The 17,145-nt window shown below is 36.9% G+C and overlaps 1 protein-coding gene across 1 annotated transcript; it reads left to right on the top strand.

Annotated features, from left to right (window-relative positions):
* Positions 1-1,897: 1,897 nt before the first annotated feature.
* Bcl10 (BCL10 immune signaling adaptor) lies at positions 1,898-16,919 on the top strand. The gene is made up of 3 exons (XM_078026635.1): positions 1,898-2,206; positions 8,945-9,233; positions 11,595-16,919. Exons 1-3 carry the CDS (start codon positions 2,150-2,152, stop codon positions 11,945-11,947), a joined length of 699 nt encoding a protein of 232 aa, XP_077882761.1. The 5' UTR covers positions 1,898-2,149; the 3' UTR covers positions 11,948-16,919.
* The last annotated feature ends 226 nt before the right edge of the window (positions 16,920-17,145 follow it).

The raw sequence follows: 17,145 nt of genomic DNA, 5'->3' as shown, positions 1-17,145 counted from the left end.
AGCTTATGGGCTGGGGATATGGTAGTGCGTTGGCCTGGCATGCGGGCGGGCCAGGTTCGATCCTCAGCACCACATACAAACAAAGGTGTTGTGTCTGCCGAAAATGAAAAAATAAATATTAAAATTCTCTCTCTCTCTCTTTTAAAAAAAATTAAGATCAAAGCTTTTGTTGTTATCAAAACTATATAGATATGGTTTTGGCAATGATGATCTTTTCTGGTTCTTTTGCTTTCATTTAAATATTGGGGCTGGATGTGAAGGTGTATGTTTCTAGTCCCATTGAGGTGAGAAACATGAAGAAGGATCACAAGTTCAAGATCAGTTTCAGCAACTTAGCAAGATCTTCAATAACTTAGCAAAACTCTGTCTCAAAATAAAAGTAAAAAGGACTGGTAAAGTAGCCCTGGGCTCAATGCCCAGTTCAAAAATAAATAAATAAACATTGGGATCCCCAAGTTTGTCCTTAGTCTCTTGTCAACTTAATCTACTTTGTAGCTTCCTATACCCTCTAGTTTATTACTAGTTTATTTAGTATTTTGTACAAACTACCTTAGGCCCTCTAGAGCTCCTTATCCATGTATATTTTATATACACTGCTGTTTGTTAGATGGTTAGTTATTTATTCATTAGTCTCCTTAAATAAAATGGAAAACCCTCATAGCATAAGATGCCTAGAACACATTAATAAGAAGTAATAAAAGAAAACAATAAAGAGTCCAATTGTGTGCCAAGTACCTCTAAGAACTTTGCATATACTCCCAGCTGCTCTGTGAAGTAAGCCTATCTCTGTTACACAGATTAATAAATGAGGAAAACTTATGCTTGTAATGAACAGTGACCAAAAAGTATGTAAGTGTTACATTAAGTTGTAAACTGAAGTTTTTTCAAAGAGGCCACATTTGTATTTGGGAGCTTTCAGGTTGTTTGAATCTTACTGATTGGATTATCTAGACCTGTGGAGAGACAAAGTACTATAAGAAGCTCAAGTTGTATTTGGATTATTTTAGGCTCCTTTGACTTGCCATTGTATCTGACCTAGCATTTCTGTGACTACTGGATAAATGTGTATGTGAAGCTTGACGGACCTCTGGCCTCTATTGAACATTATGGCTGGGAATGAGACAGTACCTGAATTTTGTAGGAGCTTTCCCTACTTTTTTGAAAGCTTCTGAATCTTGTGGAGGAGTTTCATGATGACACTACCTGCTTGGGGGGTCTAAAAGTTTGTATAATCTCTAAATAGAAGAACCATGTCCTTGGTAATCACTGTTCACGGGGAGCTCATGAGGTTAACTTGAGTACTTGAGTTTATGTTACCAGGGCATAGGCATTACCTGCGAATAAACCATTTACTTCCTTACAGCAGAGTTATTTTCTAAAGTTATTTGCTAAAGTGGTGGGATTGTAGCGGGTTTTTTTTTCTCCTCCAAAATTTCTTTAATTGTAGTTAAGCTGCGTGTGTGTGTGTGTGTGTATGTGTGTGCGCGCGCGCGCGCGTGTTTGTGCGTGGCCAAATAGTTGTAAAATTTAGACAATACAACAACAGGAACTCGCAGAGCAAAGTCTGGGAAAAGGGGAGGAACCCGAAGACAATGACACCCGAGATCAGACTCCACCAAAGCGAGCCCTCTGCGAAGGCGGGGAGTGCCCCCGGGGCTGAGCCGTGAGGGCCCAACCCACAGAAAATTCCTTATTGGGAGGCCACCCAAACGCCTCACGCAAACGAACTGAGGAGGCGTGGCTTGAGGTGTAGTCGTCTATGGGCGGAACCACTCCGGAAGCTGGGGGGGGGGGCAGAGAAGGCGGTCGCTGATTGGCTGACGCAGAGGGGGCGGGCTCCACAAGACCCGCCTCTCCGAGGGGCGGTGTCTGCAAATGAGCCACTAGGAGAGGGAAGTTCTTCTGCCGCAAGGTTACGCTGGCGACGAGGTAGGTTAATAACGCCGTTGGCCCAGAGGCTGAGCCGGAAGCGCTACAGTTTGACCCCCTCCAAGTCCCTGCTTTTTAAGGGACGGCCCTCTTTCCCCCCGCCCCGATCTGCTCCACTTCCTCTCCGCCCCGGTTCCCGGAGGCGAAAGCCCCTGGTCAGGGCGGGGCGGCGCCGCGGAATCCCCCGGCCCCGGAAGAAGCGCCATCTCCCACCTCCGCCATGGAACCCACCGCGCTGTCCCTCACCGAAGAGGACCTGACTGAAGTGAAGAAGGACGTGAGTAGTACTACCTTGCCCCCTGGTGCGGTTGGGGGCGGGCTACAGTCCGGCGGGAGAGGAAAGCGGAAACCCGGAGTCGCAGGACGCGGAGGAGCCTCTTGGTAGAAAGAGCGGTAGTTCCACGCACTGGAGGACCGCAGCGAACCCTGTATTGTATTCAGGGACCTTGGTGGAAGTGGTGCCCAGTGACCAGTTACTCGACGTTTGAATCACTAAACGGAAGGCTTGGATTTTTAAACCTTGTCCAGCTGAGAGTTTGTTGACAGTCATCTTGCCCGTTCCTCGCCTATTTCATGATTCTCCCCCCACCCCCTTTGCCACTGTGCTCTTGGAACTACGTTATTAGCGAAATGGTTCAAGTTCTTCATTGAGTCAGACTGCCTAGGTTGCATTCTCACTCTAGAGCAAAAGCTGGACCAGATAAAAGATCCCATGCAGTGGAGCAAATACGTGAAACTCTTTTTGCAAAGGGGGCTGGGGACAGCTCAACAGCTGAAAGTGCAGCCTGGAATTCCCCTAGTAAGCTGACGCCCACATATTTAAATGGAGGTGGGGCGGGGGAGACGAATACGTGTAGCTCAGAATTAATTTAAAGGTAAACGTAGAAAATATTCAGTAGCCAAATTCTGCTGTTCTGCTTGGAAGAAGCAAGCAAATTACATGACACTTTGGGGCTGATAACGTGGTTCTAACGGTTTAAAAATTAAAACTGCACAAATCTAAATATTTAGTTTATTTAGGTATGACTTATTTCCTTTTTATTTGCTTTTAATTAATTGTTTTATTAGATGAAGCATAAATACCACTAAAAAGTACTTTATATTCTAATTACTTTTACTAAATTATCTTTGCAAACTTGCTAGGACAGCAACTTTTTGAATGCTTATCCCACTTAAAATCCCTTTTTCTTCCCTCCTCTGTATTGTTTATTATACTATACTCATAATTAGAGTTGCTGTGACTCGTTAGCAGGAGGAAACTGGATGTGACTGGGGATTGTGCCTTAGTTTCCTCATTCACTGGAGATTTATGGAGCACTTATTGTGTGAAAAGTAGTGCCCTTTGGCCTAGAAGGCAAAAAATGAAGGCTAGGCCCATATTTTATATTCTAGTTGAGATAAGACTGGGATACTGAATTATTTTAAATAAGTATTGTCTTATTCAAGATGCCAGTAAAATCTGAGCTTGAAGAGCGAGGTTCATTATGTTCCAGATTCTTCATCACACAATTTTCAATTTTTCCACTTAGTCTTTACAACAACCTCTAAGGAAGATAATTGCTATTACCATTTTACAGCTCATAAAACAGGACCTGAAAGAGAAGTGAGAAAGTAACACCTGTGTACAAATACAGATGCAAAGAAGTACTTCCAGATCTTTGTAGCTCTCTTGTTGATTCATTAATGTTATCCATTTCCATAATTTCAACTTATACTTGTATTGGAAAATTATAACCTTGAGGAAACCTATGGATGAGTTTCAAGAGGTCTATGAAAAAACTTTTAGTTTTTCTTAGATATTTGTCATGTTTTCAAAATTGTTAATGAAAACTTGGAAAGTTTGAAAATCATCCTTTGCATATTTGACCTTCCTTCTCTCTCAACTCTAGGACCTTATTTCCAGTTGTCTACTGGAAATCTAGTTTTTATGTTCTACAGATTGCACACCTTTTATTATCAAGAGTTGAACTTTTTATTATCATCCTTCCCCCTAAGTTGCTTGCTGTTCCTTCTGTATTTTCTGTTTGATAAATGATATACATTTGTCCCTCTGAGGATAACTTTCTGTTATCTGAGGTTTTACTTTCTGTGGTTTCACTTGCCATCATCCAAAAGTATTTCATGGAAAATTTCAGAAATTCATATATTTTAAATTGGGCACTAAGTAGCATGGTGAAATCTTATACTATTTTGCTCCATCTAGCCAAGAGTGTGAGTCATCCCTTTGTCCACATTATCTGTGCTGTGTACATTACCTGCCCATTTGTCACTCAGTAGCTGTCTCAGTCAGATTATCATGGTATCACAGTGCTTGTGTATAGGATTTGGTACTGTCCAAGATTTCAGGCATTCACTGGAGTCTAGGGGTCTGGATTGGGGTCTGGTCCTCCCAGGAGCTCCCATATCTTCACTATCTCTTCCTCCCCCTCTTCCTCATCTAGTTATTTACCTTATCTTTTTGGTTGAATTTAATTCATCTTAATAAATACAAATTACATGACACTTTGAGGCTTATCATTATCAGTTGGTTCTAAACAGAAAATTAAAATTTAAGACACGCTTTTAATTTTAAAAGAGCTCAATTTCTTGGGGGAAGGGATATAGACATAAAATGATTATTTTAAGTCACAAAATACGTGTGCAGTGAATTTTACGTTTATCTAAAACACAGTGTGGCACTCTGTAAGTACAGGATATTTAATATTGAACAAAATATACCTGGTTCTTGCCTGTTTTAAACATATAGTTCATTAGAGTTGAAAATATATATGTATGTATTTACAAATTATGTTAAGTGCTATGAAGGAGACAAACTGGTGCTGAGACAGTAACAGGAAATCTGCTTGAGATATCATGGTCATTGGATATTATATTTAAACTGAGTCCTAAAGAACTCAGTATGACAGAACTAGGGGAAAACATTCTAGGCAGAATAGAATTTGATACAGACAAGACCTTGGTGGACTTGAGAATATTATAAGAAGGCAAAGGGTAGCCTGAGGTGACATTAAGCATGTGTCCAGAGCCAATTCATGTTAAGACTCCTCTACCTATTCTGTGGGCTTGAGAACAAGAGTAAGAGTAGGGAAACCAGTGAAGAGACTCCTGGAGTTTGTATTGATGAAAAATGATGGTGGTTTGGATCATGGTAAGGGCAATGGAAATAGATGGAGCACAGTTCCAGGTGCATTTTTGAAACAAATGATAAATTGAATATGAGAATTGGGAGAGTGGAATCAAGATTAGTCAGGGGATATGTCAAGCCAATTAGATCCACCAAGTCTAAAGGTCAGAAACGAGGTCTAAGGTAGAAATAAAAGTATGGAATTGATTGATTTCACTTAGGAAGTTGAGTGCTAAAAGACAAAAGGGTTTTCTAAGACTCTTTAAAAAGAATGTGAAAAACTAGCAGTTAAGCCTTAGAGATTGAGTGTAGTATTCATGTAAGACAAGAATTATGTTTCAAGGAGGGAGTGGTCAACTGTGTTCATGCTGCTGAGAAGATGAAGATGAAAAAGGAACTGATTTGGTAATAAGAACATCATTGGTGGCTTTGAGAAGAATAATAGAAATGTCTGGAGATGAGGTAAAAAAAAGAGACCTGATATATAGAAAAGTGAAATATAGTCACAAGGTACTACAAAGACAGAGGAGAGGGGTATCTGTCAAATCCTGGGGAATTAAGGAATTAAGGAAGAGCTTTTCAAAGGAGATGACTTGAATTTTTTTTTCCCTTCCTGGTACCAGGAATTGAACTCAAGGGGTGCTTAACTACTAAGCTACATCCTCAGCCCTTTTTTATATTTTGTTTAGAGACAGGATCTTACTGAGTTGCTTAAGCCCTCACTAAGTTGCCGAGGCTGGTTTTGAACCGACAATCCTCCTGCCTCAACCTCTGAACACTGGGATTAAGGCATGCACCACTACGCCTGGCGAGATGACCTGAATCTTAAAGGATGAATAGGGGCTTAGAGTGTGAAAAAAGTTTTAGACAAAAGTGACAACATGAGTAAATATGGAGTAACAGCAGTTTTAAGGGGAACATAAAGTTAAAGATCAGAGGTAGTGAAACCATATTATCAAGAATCTTTCCTACAATAATCAGTCATTATTTATTGAGCATTTATTGTATATCAGATACTGTGCTAAACCTTCATCTGCACCATCCCATTTAGTCTTCCTAAACGTTCTACAAGTTGTTTTCATCATTATTTTATCAATAAGGATCCTGAAGCTTTGAGTGATTAACTAAACTTCCCCAACTCTCAAAAGATGTGGCAGATTCAAAATTTGAAATGAGATTAACTCCAGAGCTATGCTTTTAACTTCTACTTGATTCTACTTGATTGAGAATTTTATCCCATAAATCACAAGCAGAATAATTTTCAATTTTTAAAATATTAACATTATTGCAGTATTAGAATTTATATGATACTTTAGATTTCCATTTTCTTTTGATAAGTAAGAGATCTAATAGATGTTTAAAGGAGTAATTTTAGAAAGAGGAAGGAAGTAGGAAGTATGGTTAGGCTTCTATTGTTTGTCCATGTGAGATATGATAAGGACCCGAAGTAGGGCAGCGATAACAGTAGAAATGATGAAGGAGCAGATTGTGTGTGCATATATGTGTGTAAATATGTATGTGGTTGGTTGGCAGGACCTTGTGGATGGGTAATTGGATGTGGCAAGTGAATGACAGAAAGGAAGAGTTTAGATTTATAGCATGGCTGAATGGATTGTGGAACTTCCAAATGAGTTGAGAATGTCAGGGGTAAAGAAAAGGGGAAGGTAATTTAGTTTGGGGTATGTCACATTTGAAGTATATTTAGGATGTCTAAGTGAGGAAGGTCATTTTACCACCTATATTTTACCATATAGGTGGTAAAATGACTATAGATGAGGTTTTTCAAGGAGTTCATCTTTTTTAAATATAATCTTTCTTTGCATCCTTACAACTTAGATTCATACATTCAACTTATTCTATGTAAGATGATTGTAGCAATCTTCTGACTGGCCTCCTTTCTCCTTTGGCCCCAGTTTGACTCCCCCTAGTCCTCTGCAAATGTTTTCTTATTGCATCTTTGATGACTCTTCCTTTTGATTATAGGGAAATTTGTGTCCCTGAGTATGTTGTAAAAGTCTTCCTATGATGTAACACTAGTTTTACTTCCCAACTTCATTCCTCTCAAACCTTTCATACATATCTGTGTTCCAGCTACACCAGACTTCTCATTGTCTTTTGCAGTTGCACATCTTCATGCCTTTAGCTCAAGTATAGCCTCTGTAGATTTCCCAAGTCCTGGGGATAGCTCCTGCTCACTCTATGCTTGCCCAATACTTGACCTATAATCTTTTGGGGGAGGGCCATATCAGTAATCTGATAGTTATTGTTTTGCATGTGGTATGTATTCCCCACCTAGACCAGAAGCCCTTTGAATACAGGATTCAAGTTTGTTCATTTTTGTATACTCAGTGTTCAGCACTTTGCTTACTAGGAATTTAGATACAAAAAAAAAAATCTCTTATATGAGTAAATACTGTATTTCACTGCATAATTGTTGCCACAGCATTAATGTACATTCACAAGTATTCTGTTTACCAAAGACAGTTTAGTAATAAATATTTTTTAAGTTATACTGGCACAATTTAAAAAAGAAAAGGGATTCACCTACTGGGCAAACCTTATATTTTTATAAAAAAAAAAAAAAGGCATAAACTCTGCAGTGATTGTATGGTGAAATACAGTTAATGCATGTAGGAATTCAATGAACTGAAAACTATACGATGTCTTCACCCAGAAGACTTGGTGTATACTAGGATGCTGATGATTCCTTCTGTTGCTTTTAAGTCATCATTTTTGAATGTGAGTCAAATAAATCATCATTGTCATCATCCCTACTATGTACCAGGCACTTTTCTAAACACTTTGCATATAATATTTATTCCTTATAAAAATTAAATGATGAAAGAGACACAGAGGAGTTAACTAACTTACCTAAGATCACATATCTAGTACATAGAAGAACTAAAATGCAATCACTGACATCAGATTTATTAATGGCATTTATTAAAACTAACATAGACCTGATTTAAACAATGTGCAATATATACATGTATCCAAACATTACATGACACCCCATTGATATCTATACTTTTTGTGTTTTATGTATTAGTTAAAAAAATATATAGGAACAAATAATTTTTAAAAAACATGTATTTTCTGCAGATTAAGCCTATTGAGGCACATCTTAGGTCTAGACTTGTTTCTCCTGTCTCCTTTTTCCTAATATTCACTTTCCCTTTAGGTTCCTCTCCCCACACAACACAACACACATTGCATATCTCCCCTTCCACCTAGACTGACTCGGGAAGTTATAGTTTTTCTAACCAATCCCAAAGACTGATACATTATGGGCTCTTTTAGTTTAGGAGTTTTGTTTTCTGTTTATTTGTTTTTAATGGTTTCACTCTAAGGAGATGGAATAACTAATAACAAACATGAGAAACTTAAAAATTATGAGGCTTCATTCTAAGTTATCCTCCCTGTTTCTGTTTAATTCTGAATTCCTTTCCAAATGGTACCTAAAATGTGCAGTAGTCTGTTCCTATCTTTACCACCACAGGTGACCCTAAGCAGACCTTCCTATTTCTAAGGACCTGGGCTCTCCAGATTTGACTGGCCCCTCTTTAAAACAGCCTGGTCTTGGTTTTCAGGTGGGAAGATAAGAACAGAACCAGGCCGAAACAGGAATATCTGAGAACTTCTTATACCTACTTGAACTTTCATCTTAATTCACATGCATTTTAAGTGATCTGAGCCTCCTGACTTCAGAACATTATCTCACACCAGTTGAGATTCCTAACTAGGACTAGGATTGTAGCTTAGTGGTTGAGTGCTTGCCTAGCACACATGAGGCCCTGGGTTCAATCCCCAATACTTGTAACTACTTATTAGTTACCTGTGTGGTTTTACTAGATGTTACAAAATAATACTGAAACATATTTTGTCTTTTAGGCTTTAGAAAATTTGCGGGTTTACTTATGTGAGAAAATCATAGCTGAGAGACATTTTGATCATCTACGTGCAAAAAAAATACTCAGTAGAGAAGACACTGAAGAAATTTCTTGCCGGACATCAAGTAGAAAAAGGGCTGGAAAATTGTTAGACTACTTACAAGAAAACCCCAAAGGACTGGACACTCTTGTTGAATCTATTCGGAGAGAAAAAACACAGAACTTCTTGATACAGAAGATTACAGATGAAGTGTTAAAACTTAGAAATATAAAACTAGAACATCTGAAAGGTAAGGCATCTTAGGTTTCAAAGAGTTAATATAACAGTGCTTTATTTTAATATTTATTTTTTAGTTGTAGTTGAACACAATATCTTTCTTTTATTTATTTATTTTTACGTGGTAAGGAGGATCAAACCCAGGGCCTTATACATGCTAGGCGAGCGTTCTACCACTGAGCCACAACCCCAGCCCATAACAGTGGTTTTCAGAAAAGTAAAATAAAGTGCAAAACAAAACAAATTGGAAATAATTATTATTCTTTTATTTTTACCATATGTGATGTCATTATATTGCAAGAATGAAATATTCAGTATCCTGTATTCATATTTATTTAGCAATATCATTTATAGATATATGATGGAAGTAGTCTCTGAAAACACTGTACATCGCATATTGAGAATTGTATATAAGTGAAGTTCAACTCTGCTAATTCTCTTACCAGTTGATCACAAGATAAAATTATTGGCATGTGTTTATAACAATCATGTATGTACATACAACTTTAAACACTAGAGTCACACAGTTTAGCAAGACATGAGAAACATGAGAACTGAGACTGATTAAGGGAATAGCATTACCTCTCCCATTTCACTTTCATCCCAGAGCACGCACACACTGATTGGAGTACTGTGCTTCTCTTTCTAGAGCACTAATTTAAATCTTCACATGAAGATAAATCTTCACATAGCTTTACTCCATTTGTTCTTGGCATTAGAGACCAAGAAATGAGAAATTTAGGGCTCTGCCCTTAAGGAACTCATGGTCTGTATGTCCTTACTGAGACACCTTTGAACGATTTCACTCATGAGCCATATATAATAGTTTCTGAAGCATGGAACAGAGTGTAAATGTATTTTGAAAAACTAGTGGAAAAAAATGACATGTAATATGTATATTGCACATTGTACTAAAATTGGTCAACTCAGGAGTTTCCATTCCTTTAACGGGTTGAATATTTGCTAAGCCTAACAGAAAAATAAATTGTACTTGTATTTATTCTTTCAATTCTGGGGTTATTTGTCAACTAGACCCTTCGGATACAATAAAATTGTTTTATAGGAATAAACACTGTCATTTAAGTAAACTATTATGTTGAGAACCCAGGGTATTATCTATTGCATTAAGGTTCTCACTTTCCCACAAAATAGTCTTGGAATAAGAATGAGTTACCTGGCTGGGTGTGATGGGATATGCTTATAATCCCAGCGGCTTGAGAGGATCAAAAGTTCAAAGCCAGCCTCAGCAAAAGTGAGGTGCTAAGCAACTCAGTGAGGACCCTGTCTCTAAATAAAATACATAAAAGGGCTGGGGATGTGGTTCAGAGTCATGTACTCACAATCCCTGGTACCAAAAAAAAAAAAAAAAAAGAATTAGTTACCTGTTTTCCCATCTCTGTTGGTAATAATGAGATGACTTCTAAAATCCTTTTGAGTTCTAATACACTGTGATTCAAGAATCAATAATTGCCATTGATCAGCTCATAGCATATGCCTTGATTAAATTTTGTTTTTATAGGCCAATTGGATTTTGTTTTTTACCAGAATTCTAAAAGTATTAGTTGTGAAAACTATTTCTTATTTTATGAAAAAAAATTAGGATTGCTTCATTTTTTCCAGGTACTTCAGTGGTTAAATATGTAAATATACATTAAATTATAGCATGTTAGTTAGCTTCTTTGAGACTGCTTCCTTATCTAGAGAATGTGATTTTTAAGAAAAGCAAATGAGATTGAAATGGATTATGACAGAATTTATAAATTTCAATTTAAATTCTGATCATGTGGTAACTAGTTCATAGTCTTTTTTTTTTCCCCCTTGCTACTGGGATTGAACCCAAGAATGCTTAACATTTAGCCACATCCCCAGCCACAGCCCTTTTTTTGGAGTGGGGGTACCAGGGATTAAATTGAGGCGCACTTGGCCCCTGAGCTATATCCCTAGCCCTATTTTTTTTTTTTTTTTAAAGACAAGGTCTCACTGAGTTGCTTCGCACCTTGATTTTGCTGACGCTGGTTTCGAACTCGCAAACCTCCTGCCTCAGTCTCCTAAGCTGAGTAGCAAAACCTTGTCTCAAAATTTTAAAATGGGGAAAAAAGGAGGGTGGAGTCTTGAGTCCACACCTATCTTGTAACCTCTATTTTTTTTTACTGGGAATTGAACCCAGGGTGTTATATCACTGAGCTACATCCATGGCCCTTCTTACTTTTTATTTTGAGACTGTGTCTCACTAAGTTGTCCAGACTGGCCTTGAATTTGCCATCCTCCTGCCTCAACCTCGAAAGCAGCTGGGATTATAAGCATAAGTATGACTGAATTAAATTCAGATTTTTTTAGTTACTTTTTCATTTATATCTGAATAATTTTATTGTAGGACTGAAATGTAGCAGCTATGAACCTTTTCCAGATGGAGCCATGAACAATCTTTCTAGATCAAATTCAAATGAAAGTAATTCCTCTGAAAAACTGAGAGCATCCACTGTCATGTACCATCCAGAAGGAGAATCCAGCACAGCTCCCTTCTTTTCTACTGATTCTTCTCTGAATTTGCCTGTCCTGGAAGTAGGCAGAACTGAAAATACCATCTTCTCTTCAACTACATTTCCTAGACCTGGGGACCCTGGGGCTCCTCCTTTGCCACCAGAGTTGCAGTTAGATGGAGGAACTTGTGGAAGCTCTAGTGAGATGTTTCTTCCCTTAAGATCACGTGCTGTTTTACCACAATGACACTTTACTGCCTTTTAATTTTTTTAGTAGTGACAAAAAAAATGTTTTAAAGGATATGAATCTTTTTATAAAATCACTATAATGATTTTCTTCCATTTGATAAATGTCTTTTAAAACAATGTAAGTATACTTTGTAAATATTTTTTAGAATAAAGGAAGCATACTTTTGGAATAGCTAAATGTAAATCATGTTGATCATGTACTTTTCAGTATTTTTTTTTTCATTTTTTAGGTGGTATAGTACTTTGAAATTTTTTATATTATAAGATAATTTTAATGAGAAACATTTCTCTATTTGGGAACAGAAAGACTGGGAATAGTGTTCTCAATGCATTTGTACAAGAAATTTTCCGAGTATAGTCTTTTCAACCCATTTACCAGTAAATTTTCAGCATTAAGCTATTTCTATTTGGCAAGAAACTGATGACTGATGGGAAAGCTGCCAGTAAACTGAAAAGAATCTCTTTCCCACTCATTTAGTCTTATGGTGTCTCCTCCTGTTTCTGGAGGAACATGGAGTTTGAGCCACTTATGATCTGTTTGCCAAAATTCTTACTAACCTTACTAATTAATATTACTTTCTTTGGGTTTTTACAGTCTATCCTTTATAATTTTCTTTCTCCAAAAAAAATCTTGATATGAATCTCATTACATGTAATTTGATGAGATTTTTAAAAACACTTTCTCTGTATTTTTCATTCTTTTAATGAGTACCACTATACAGTTGAAATGGCTAGAACAAATTGGTTTTGAGATGTATGTGTGACAATTCTGTTTTTAATACTATTTGAAACAATTAGGCCATTAGCCAGATTTATCTTATTGTTGTACAACAAAATTTGAGTAATTTCACACATATAAATCTTGTGTTCTCATTGTCTTCATTTAAATTATAATTCTACCAGTTTCCAGACATTCACCTCCTATATATTCCTATTATTTTAAAAACCTAGAAGTGGAAATTTGCTATCAACAATAAAAGTTTTTTAAAATGTAGTGATAAGTTTTAGAGTTTGAAAATTTTCAATAGGGAATGTCTAAAATACCACCACCCAGGTAGAGGTTAGTTTTAATACTGAATTTCTTTTAGGCTATTGAATAATGGTATAAACAATAAAATGAAGGTTTAAAACTTAGGCTTTGGATTTTGAATCCTATAAGTCAATTTTTTTCTCTTTAAACACTAAAAGCTTACCATTGCCAAAAATATACAAATTAGAATGACATATTGACATGATATGCAATTTGTTACTGTTGATTAATGCAGCAGTGAAAAAGTTACTTTTCAGGGTACCACATTATCACAATATAAAACAACACCTTTAACTTCTCTTCTTTTTAAAAAAAATGGAGCTGGGAAAGTAATGCACACCTCTATAATCCTAGCAATTCAGGGGGCTGAGGCAGGAGGATCACAAGTTCAAGGCCAGTGTGGGCAACTTAGCAAGATTCTGACTCAAAAAATAAAAAAGGAATAGTGCTATATAGAGCATAGTTGTGGGGCATACCTGGGTTTGATCCCCAGTATCTCACATAAAAAATAAATAATACTTTTTGGTGCAGTTGTAGGTTTACATAAAAATTGATCAAAAAGTATAGAGTTCTCAAATACCCTTTCTTCCCCCAGTTCCCCATATTAACATTTTGCATTGTTGTGATACATTTGTTACAATTGATAAACTAGTATTGATACATTATTATTCCAATCTTGGTACCTTATTATTGGCCAAAGTTCCTCATTTATTTTAAGGTTCACTGTGTGTTGTACAATACTATAAATGTTTTTAAAATGTATATAATGTCATGTGTCCACAATTACAGTATTATACAGAATAGTTTCACTGCCTTAAGAATTCCTATTTTCCACGCATTTGCTCCACTTTTTCTGTTTTCCACCTTCTGTCCCTGGCAAATACCCATCTTTTATTATCTCTAGTTTTCTTTTCAGTATATCATCTAGTTAAAATCATAATGAGTTGCATCTTCAGTCTGACTGCTTTCATTTAGCCATGTTCACTTATGATTTCTCCAGGTCTTTTCATGAGTTCACTTTTGATGAGATGATTCATCTTTGGTTATCCCAATACAAGGTCAAACACTGGCAAAACAGTAGGCCAGAATAATGGCGGGGTTTTTTTATTACTATTTTGAAAATATGTCAGTAATTTTTGTATACTAATTTGTTATACATGATAGTAGAATGCATTTTGACACGTATACATAGATGGAGTATTTCTCATTTGTCTGACTGTACATGATGTAGAGTTACTATGTCAGTAAGTTTTACTGTTTAAGAGATTTTTGCCTTCCCAGCATTTTGATGCTATTCTCCTGTTTATTTCTGTAAGTTCAGTTTTACTTTCCTGTTTTGCTCTCTGGTCCATTTCATTTTAAAGTAATTTTTGCGTGAATTATGAGATAGAAGTTCAAATCTCATAGGTACTGTTTAAGCAATGCAAAAGGAGGAAGAAGTTTCCATCTTCAATCTCATTTTTCACTGGATAAATATGTATACTGTTGACTTGTAAACAAAAGTAGCAAACCAAGAAACAAATAGACCTATAGTTATTAAATGTGGCCTATGAAGCCTTTCTGAAAGAGCAGATATTAACACAGATAACTTGAGTGCAGCTCCTAAAATCCTCCCTAAATTTGCCATATAATTTTTAAAAATGTTGTAGTTATAGATTACAGAATGCATTTATTTTATTTATTTTTATATGGTACCAAGGATCAAACCCAATGCCTCATACATGTTAGGCAGGCACTCTGCCACTACAGTCCTAGTCGCTGCCATATTTTGATTTAATGATCAGAAATTGTCTTTTATTGATTCTATGACAACAAAACTTGGGAATCACAGCCTTATTGGATGCCAAGTACTATGTTTGGTGTTTACCCATGTGTAGTCTTGCAGTCTTGTTTGTAATCCTAATAATAACCCTACAAGGTGAGTTTGTTGTCTTTTTTTATTTTAATAAGAAAATTTACCAAGAAAAATGGCAAATTCTTTTTGCAAAAAAGAATTGATAGCATTATCAGGAAAGACCTCTTAACAGCAGGCAACCTTTGAGCTGAGACCTAATAGAAGAAAGGAAGCTGTCCTGTGAGATTCTGGAGGGAGAGTTCCAGGCAGGAGTTGCATTGAGTGTAAAGGCTGTATTGACCTGTGTGGCTAGAACATAAGGGAGGTGAGGGTGACTGGAGATGAAGGAGCCTGCTTTGAGATGAAATTTCACAAATGGAGAGGAGGGCCTGCAGGTGTGTCCCAGCATCCAAACCTGAAGAAGTGGATAGGAACAGTATGAGGAAAGAATCTGCAGAAGGATAGGTAATAGAGATGGCAGACCCTAAGTGGAGTAAGCAGGCCTTTCCACGGGGAAAGGGATAGCAACAGAGAGAAGATCAATCGCATACTTAGGGACTGATCAAATAAGGAAACACATTTAGGATAATGGGACCCAGATCTCTCATGATACAGAATGAAGCTAAAAATATAGAAAGAGAAAACTAAAAGAAACTCTATAGTATTGAATTAAAATTAAAGGTGTAAGTGCAAACTCAGGTTTTCAATATTTCTATGAATGGATATGGAAATAAAATTCTTTAGCTTTGTCTCTTGGTGAGTCCTGGAAACATTAATATCTCCTTTTGCAATGAGAACAGCACCCAGACCTTGGCTTCTAAATGCCATTCTCCACTAAAAAGAATTGGGATTCCTTGGTGAAATGACTAATTTCAAGGCACAGTATAAGAACAACTTTGGGCCAGACATGGTGGCTCATGTGTATAATACTAGTGACTTAAGCTGAAGCAGAGGATTACGAGTTCAAGGCCGGCCTCGGGAACTTAGCGAACTTAGCAAGAACCTGTCTAAAAAAATAAATAAAATACAAAGGGCTGCAGATATAGTTCTGTAAAAGCACCCCTGGATTCGATGAGCTTAAAACATGTTCCAGGATGCAAGCAAGTCCTCAAGGAATGGTGGAGACGTGCAGAGGACACAGATGCCACCTTGAAGGGTTTCCACTGGCCAAATCTGAAACAATTTCAACATCAAAATAAAAATAATACTTGATCATAACTCACTAGATAAAATGGGACACCATGAATCAATGCTAATATAAATAAATGAACAAATAATTTGGTAGAGAATAGAATATTGACAGTTTCAAAGTAGCTCCCAACAAAATTCTTATTAATTACAAAAGGGGGAAAGGTGGCTTTACAGTAGAGAAACCTAGCCGACTAAATGATAAGAAATCAAAGTTAGATTCTTGAGTCAGGACAAATTGAAATGTGCCTTCTAAAAGTCTGCAGTGAGAAGACTGCATTACTACAAGTTTCTTCCACAAAATAACTGGCCTTATAAGCTTCCAAATAACAAAATCATGAAAGACTGAGCAATGATTCCAGGTTGAAGGAGACAAAGACACGACTACTAACTACCACGTGTGAATCTGAGCCAGATATTTTTGCTAGTTTGGTGGTTTTTTGAGAAGTCTTTGTAATATAGACAATATAAACAAATGTTTTTACTAAGCTTAAAGTTTGGGGGCATAATAAACATCATCTCAGATGGGTCAGAAAAAAAAAGTTCTTTGTCCTTGCAATTTGTGCCTGCAATTTTCCATAAGTTAAAAAGTGTTCCAAAATTTAAAAATTTAAGGATTATTGAATATAAGGAAAAAGTAACAATAAGAATACTCTTGCCATTTTCTAAGCAAAAAATGAAGGTGGTAGAAGTGGAGTTGGTCAAAGTGTTAGAATTTGGAATATATTTTAAACTTGGAATGACAAGACTTTCTGGAGTTTTGTCCTGAGCACCTGGATGAATAGTGGTGCAATTTAGGGATAGAGAAGACTGTGAGAGATGGAAAGTACTGAGGATGGAGAATGATCTGTGGCTGCTTGGTGCACTACTACAAAACAGTGTCTTAAAATAAATAAAATATTTGTTTATTAGTATCAACTTGAGCTTAGCTTTATGGTTCTTCTGTGTCATTCCTGGGCTAGACTGGGGCTGGATAATTCCAGATGACTTCACTCACATGTGTTTTCCCTGAACTAGATGGTTGCACTTGCAGGGTCTGGCTGGGGTTCTTCCTCTCCTCATGCTAACTCCAGCAGGGTACTGCACTTCTTTACATGGTGGCTCACTAACTCCAAGAAAGCAAAACAGAAGCATTATATTCATT

Source organism: Ictidomys tridecemlineatus, chromosome 11 (genome assembly GCF_052094955.1).
Source record: "Ictidomys tridecemlineatus isolate mIctTri1 chromosome 11, mIctTri1.hap1, whole genome shotgun sequence".
In the NCBI taxonomy this organism is placed as follows: Eukaryota; Metazoa; Chordata; class Mammalia; order Rodentia; family Sciuridae; genus Ictidomys; species Ictidomys tridecemlineatus.
This window is presented reverse-complemented; position numbering and strand designations above follow the sequence as displayed.

Bases quoted from the DNA above. Each gene is read 5' to 3' on its own strand.
- Bcl10 (XM_078026635.1), top strand. From the start codon at position 2,150: ATGGAACCCACCGCGCTGTCCCTCACCGAAGAGGACCTGACTGAAGTG. The intron at 2,207-8,944 runs GTGAGTAGTACT...TTTGTCTTTTAG, and splicing joins TGACTGAAGTGAAGAAGGAC to GCTTTAGAAAATTTGCGGGT. The intron at 9,234-11,594 runs GTAAGGCATCTT...ATTTTATTGTAG, and splicing joins AAAACTAGAACATCTGAAAG to GACTGAAATGTAGCAGCTAT.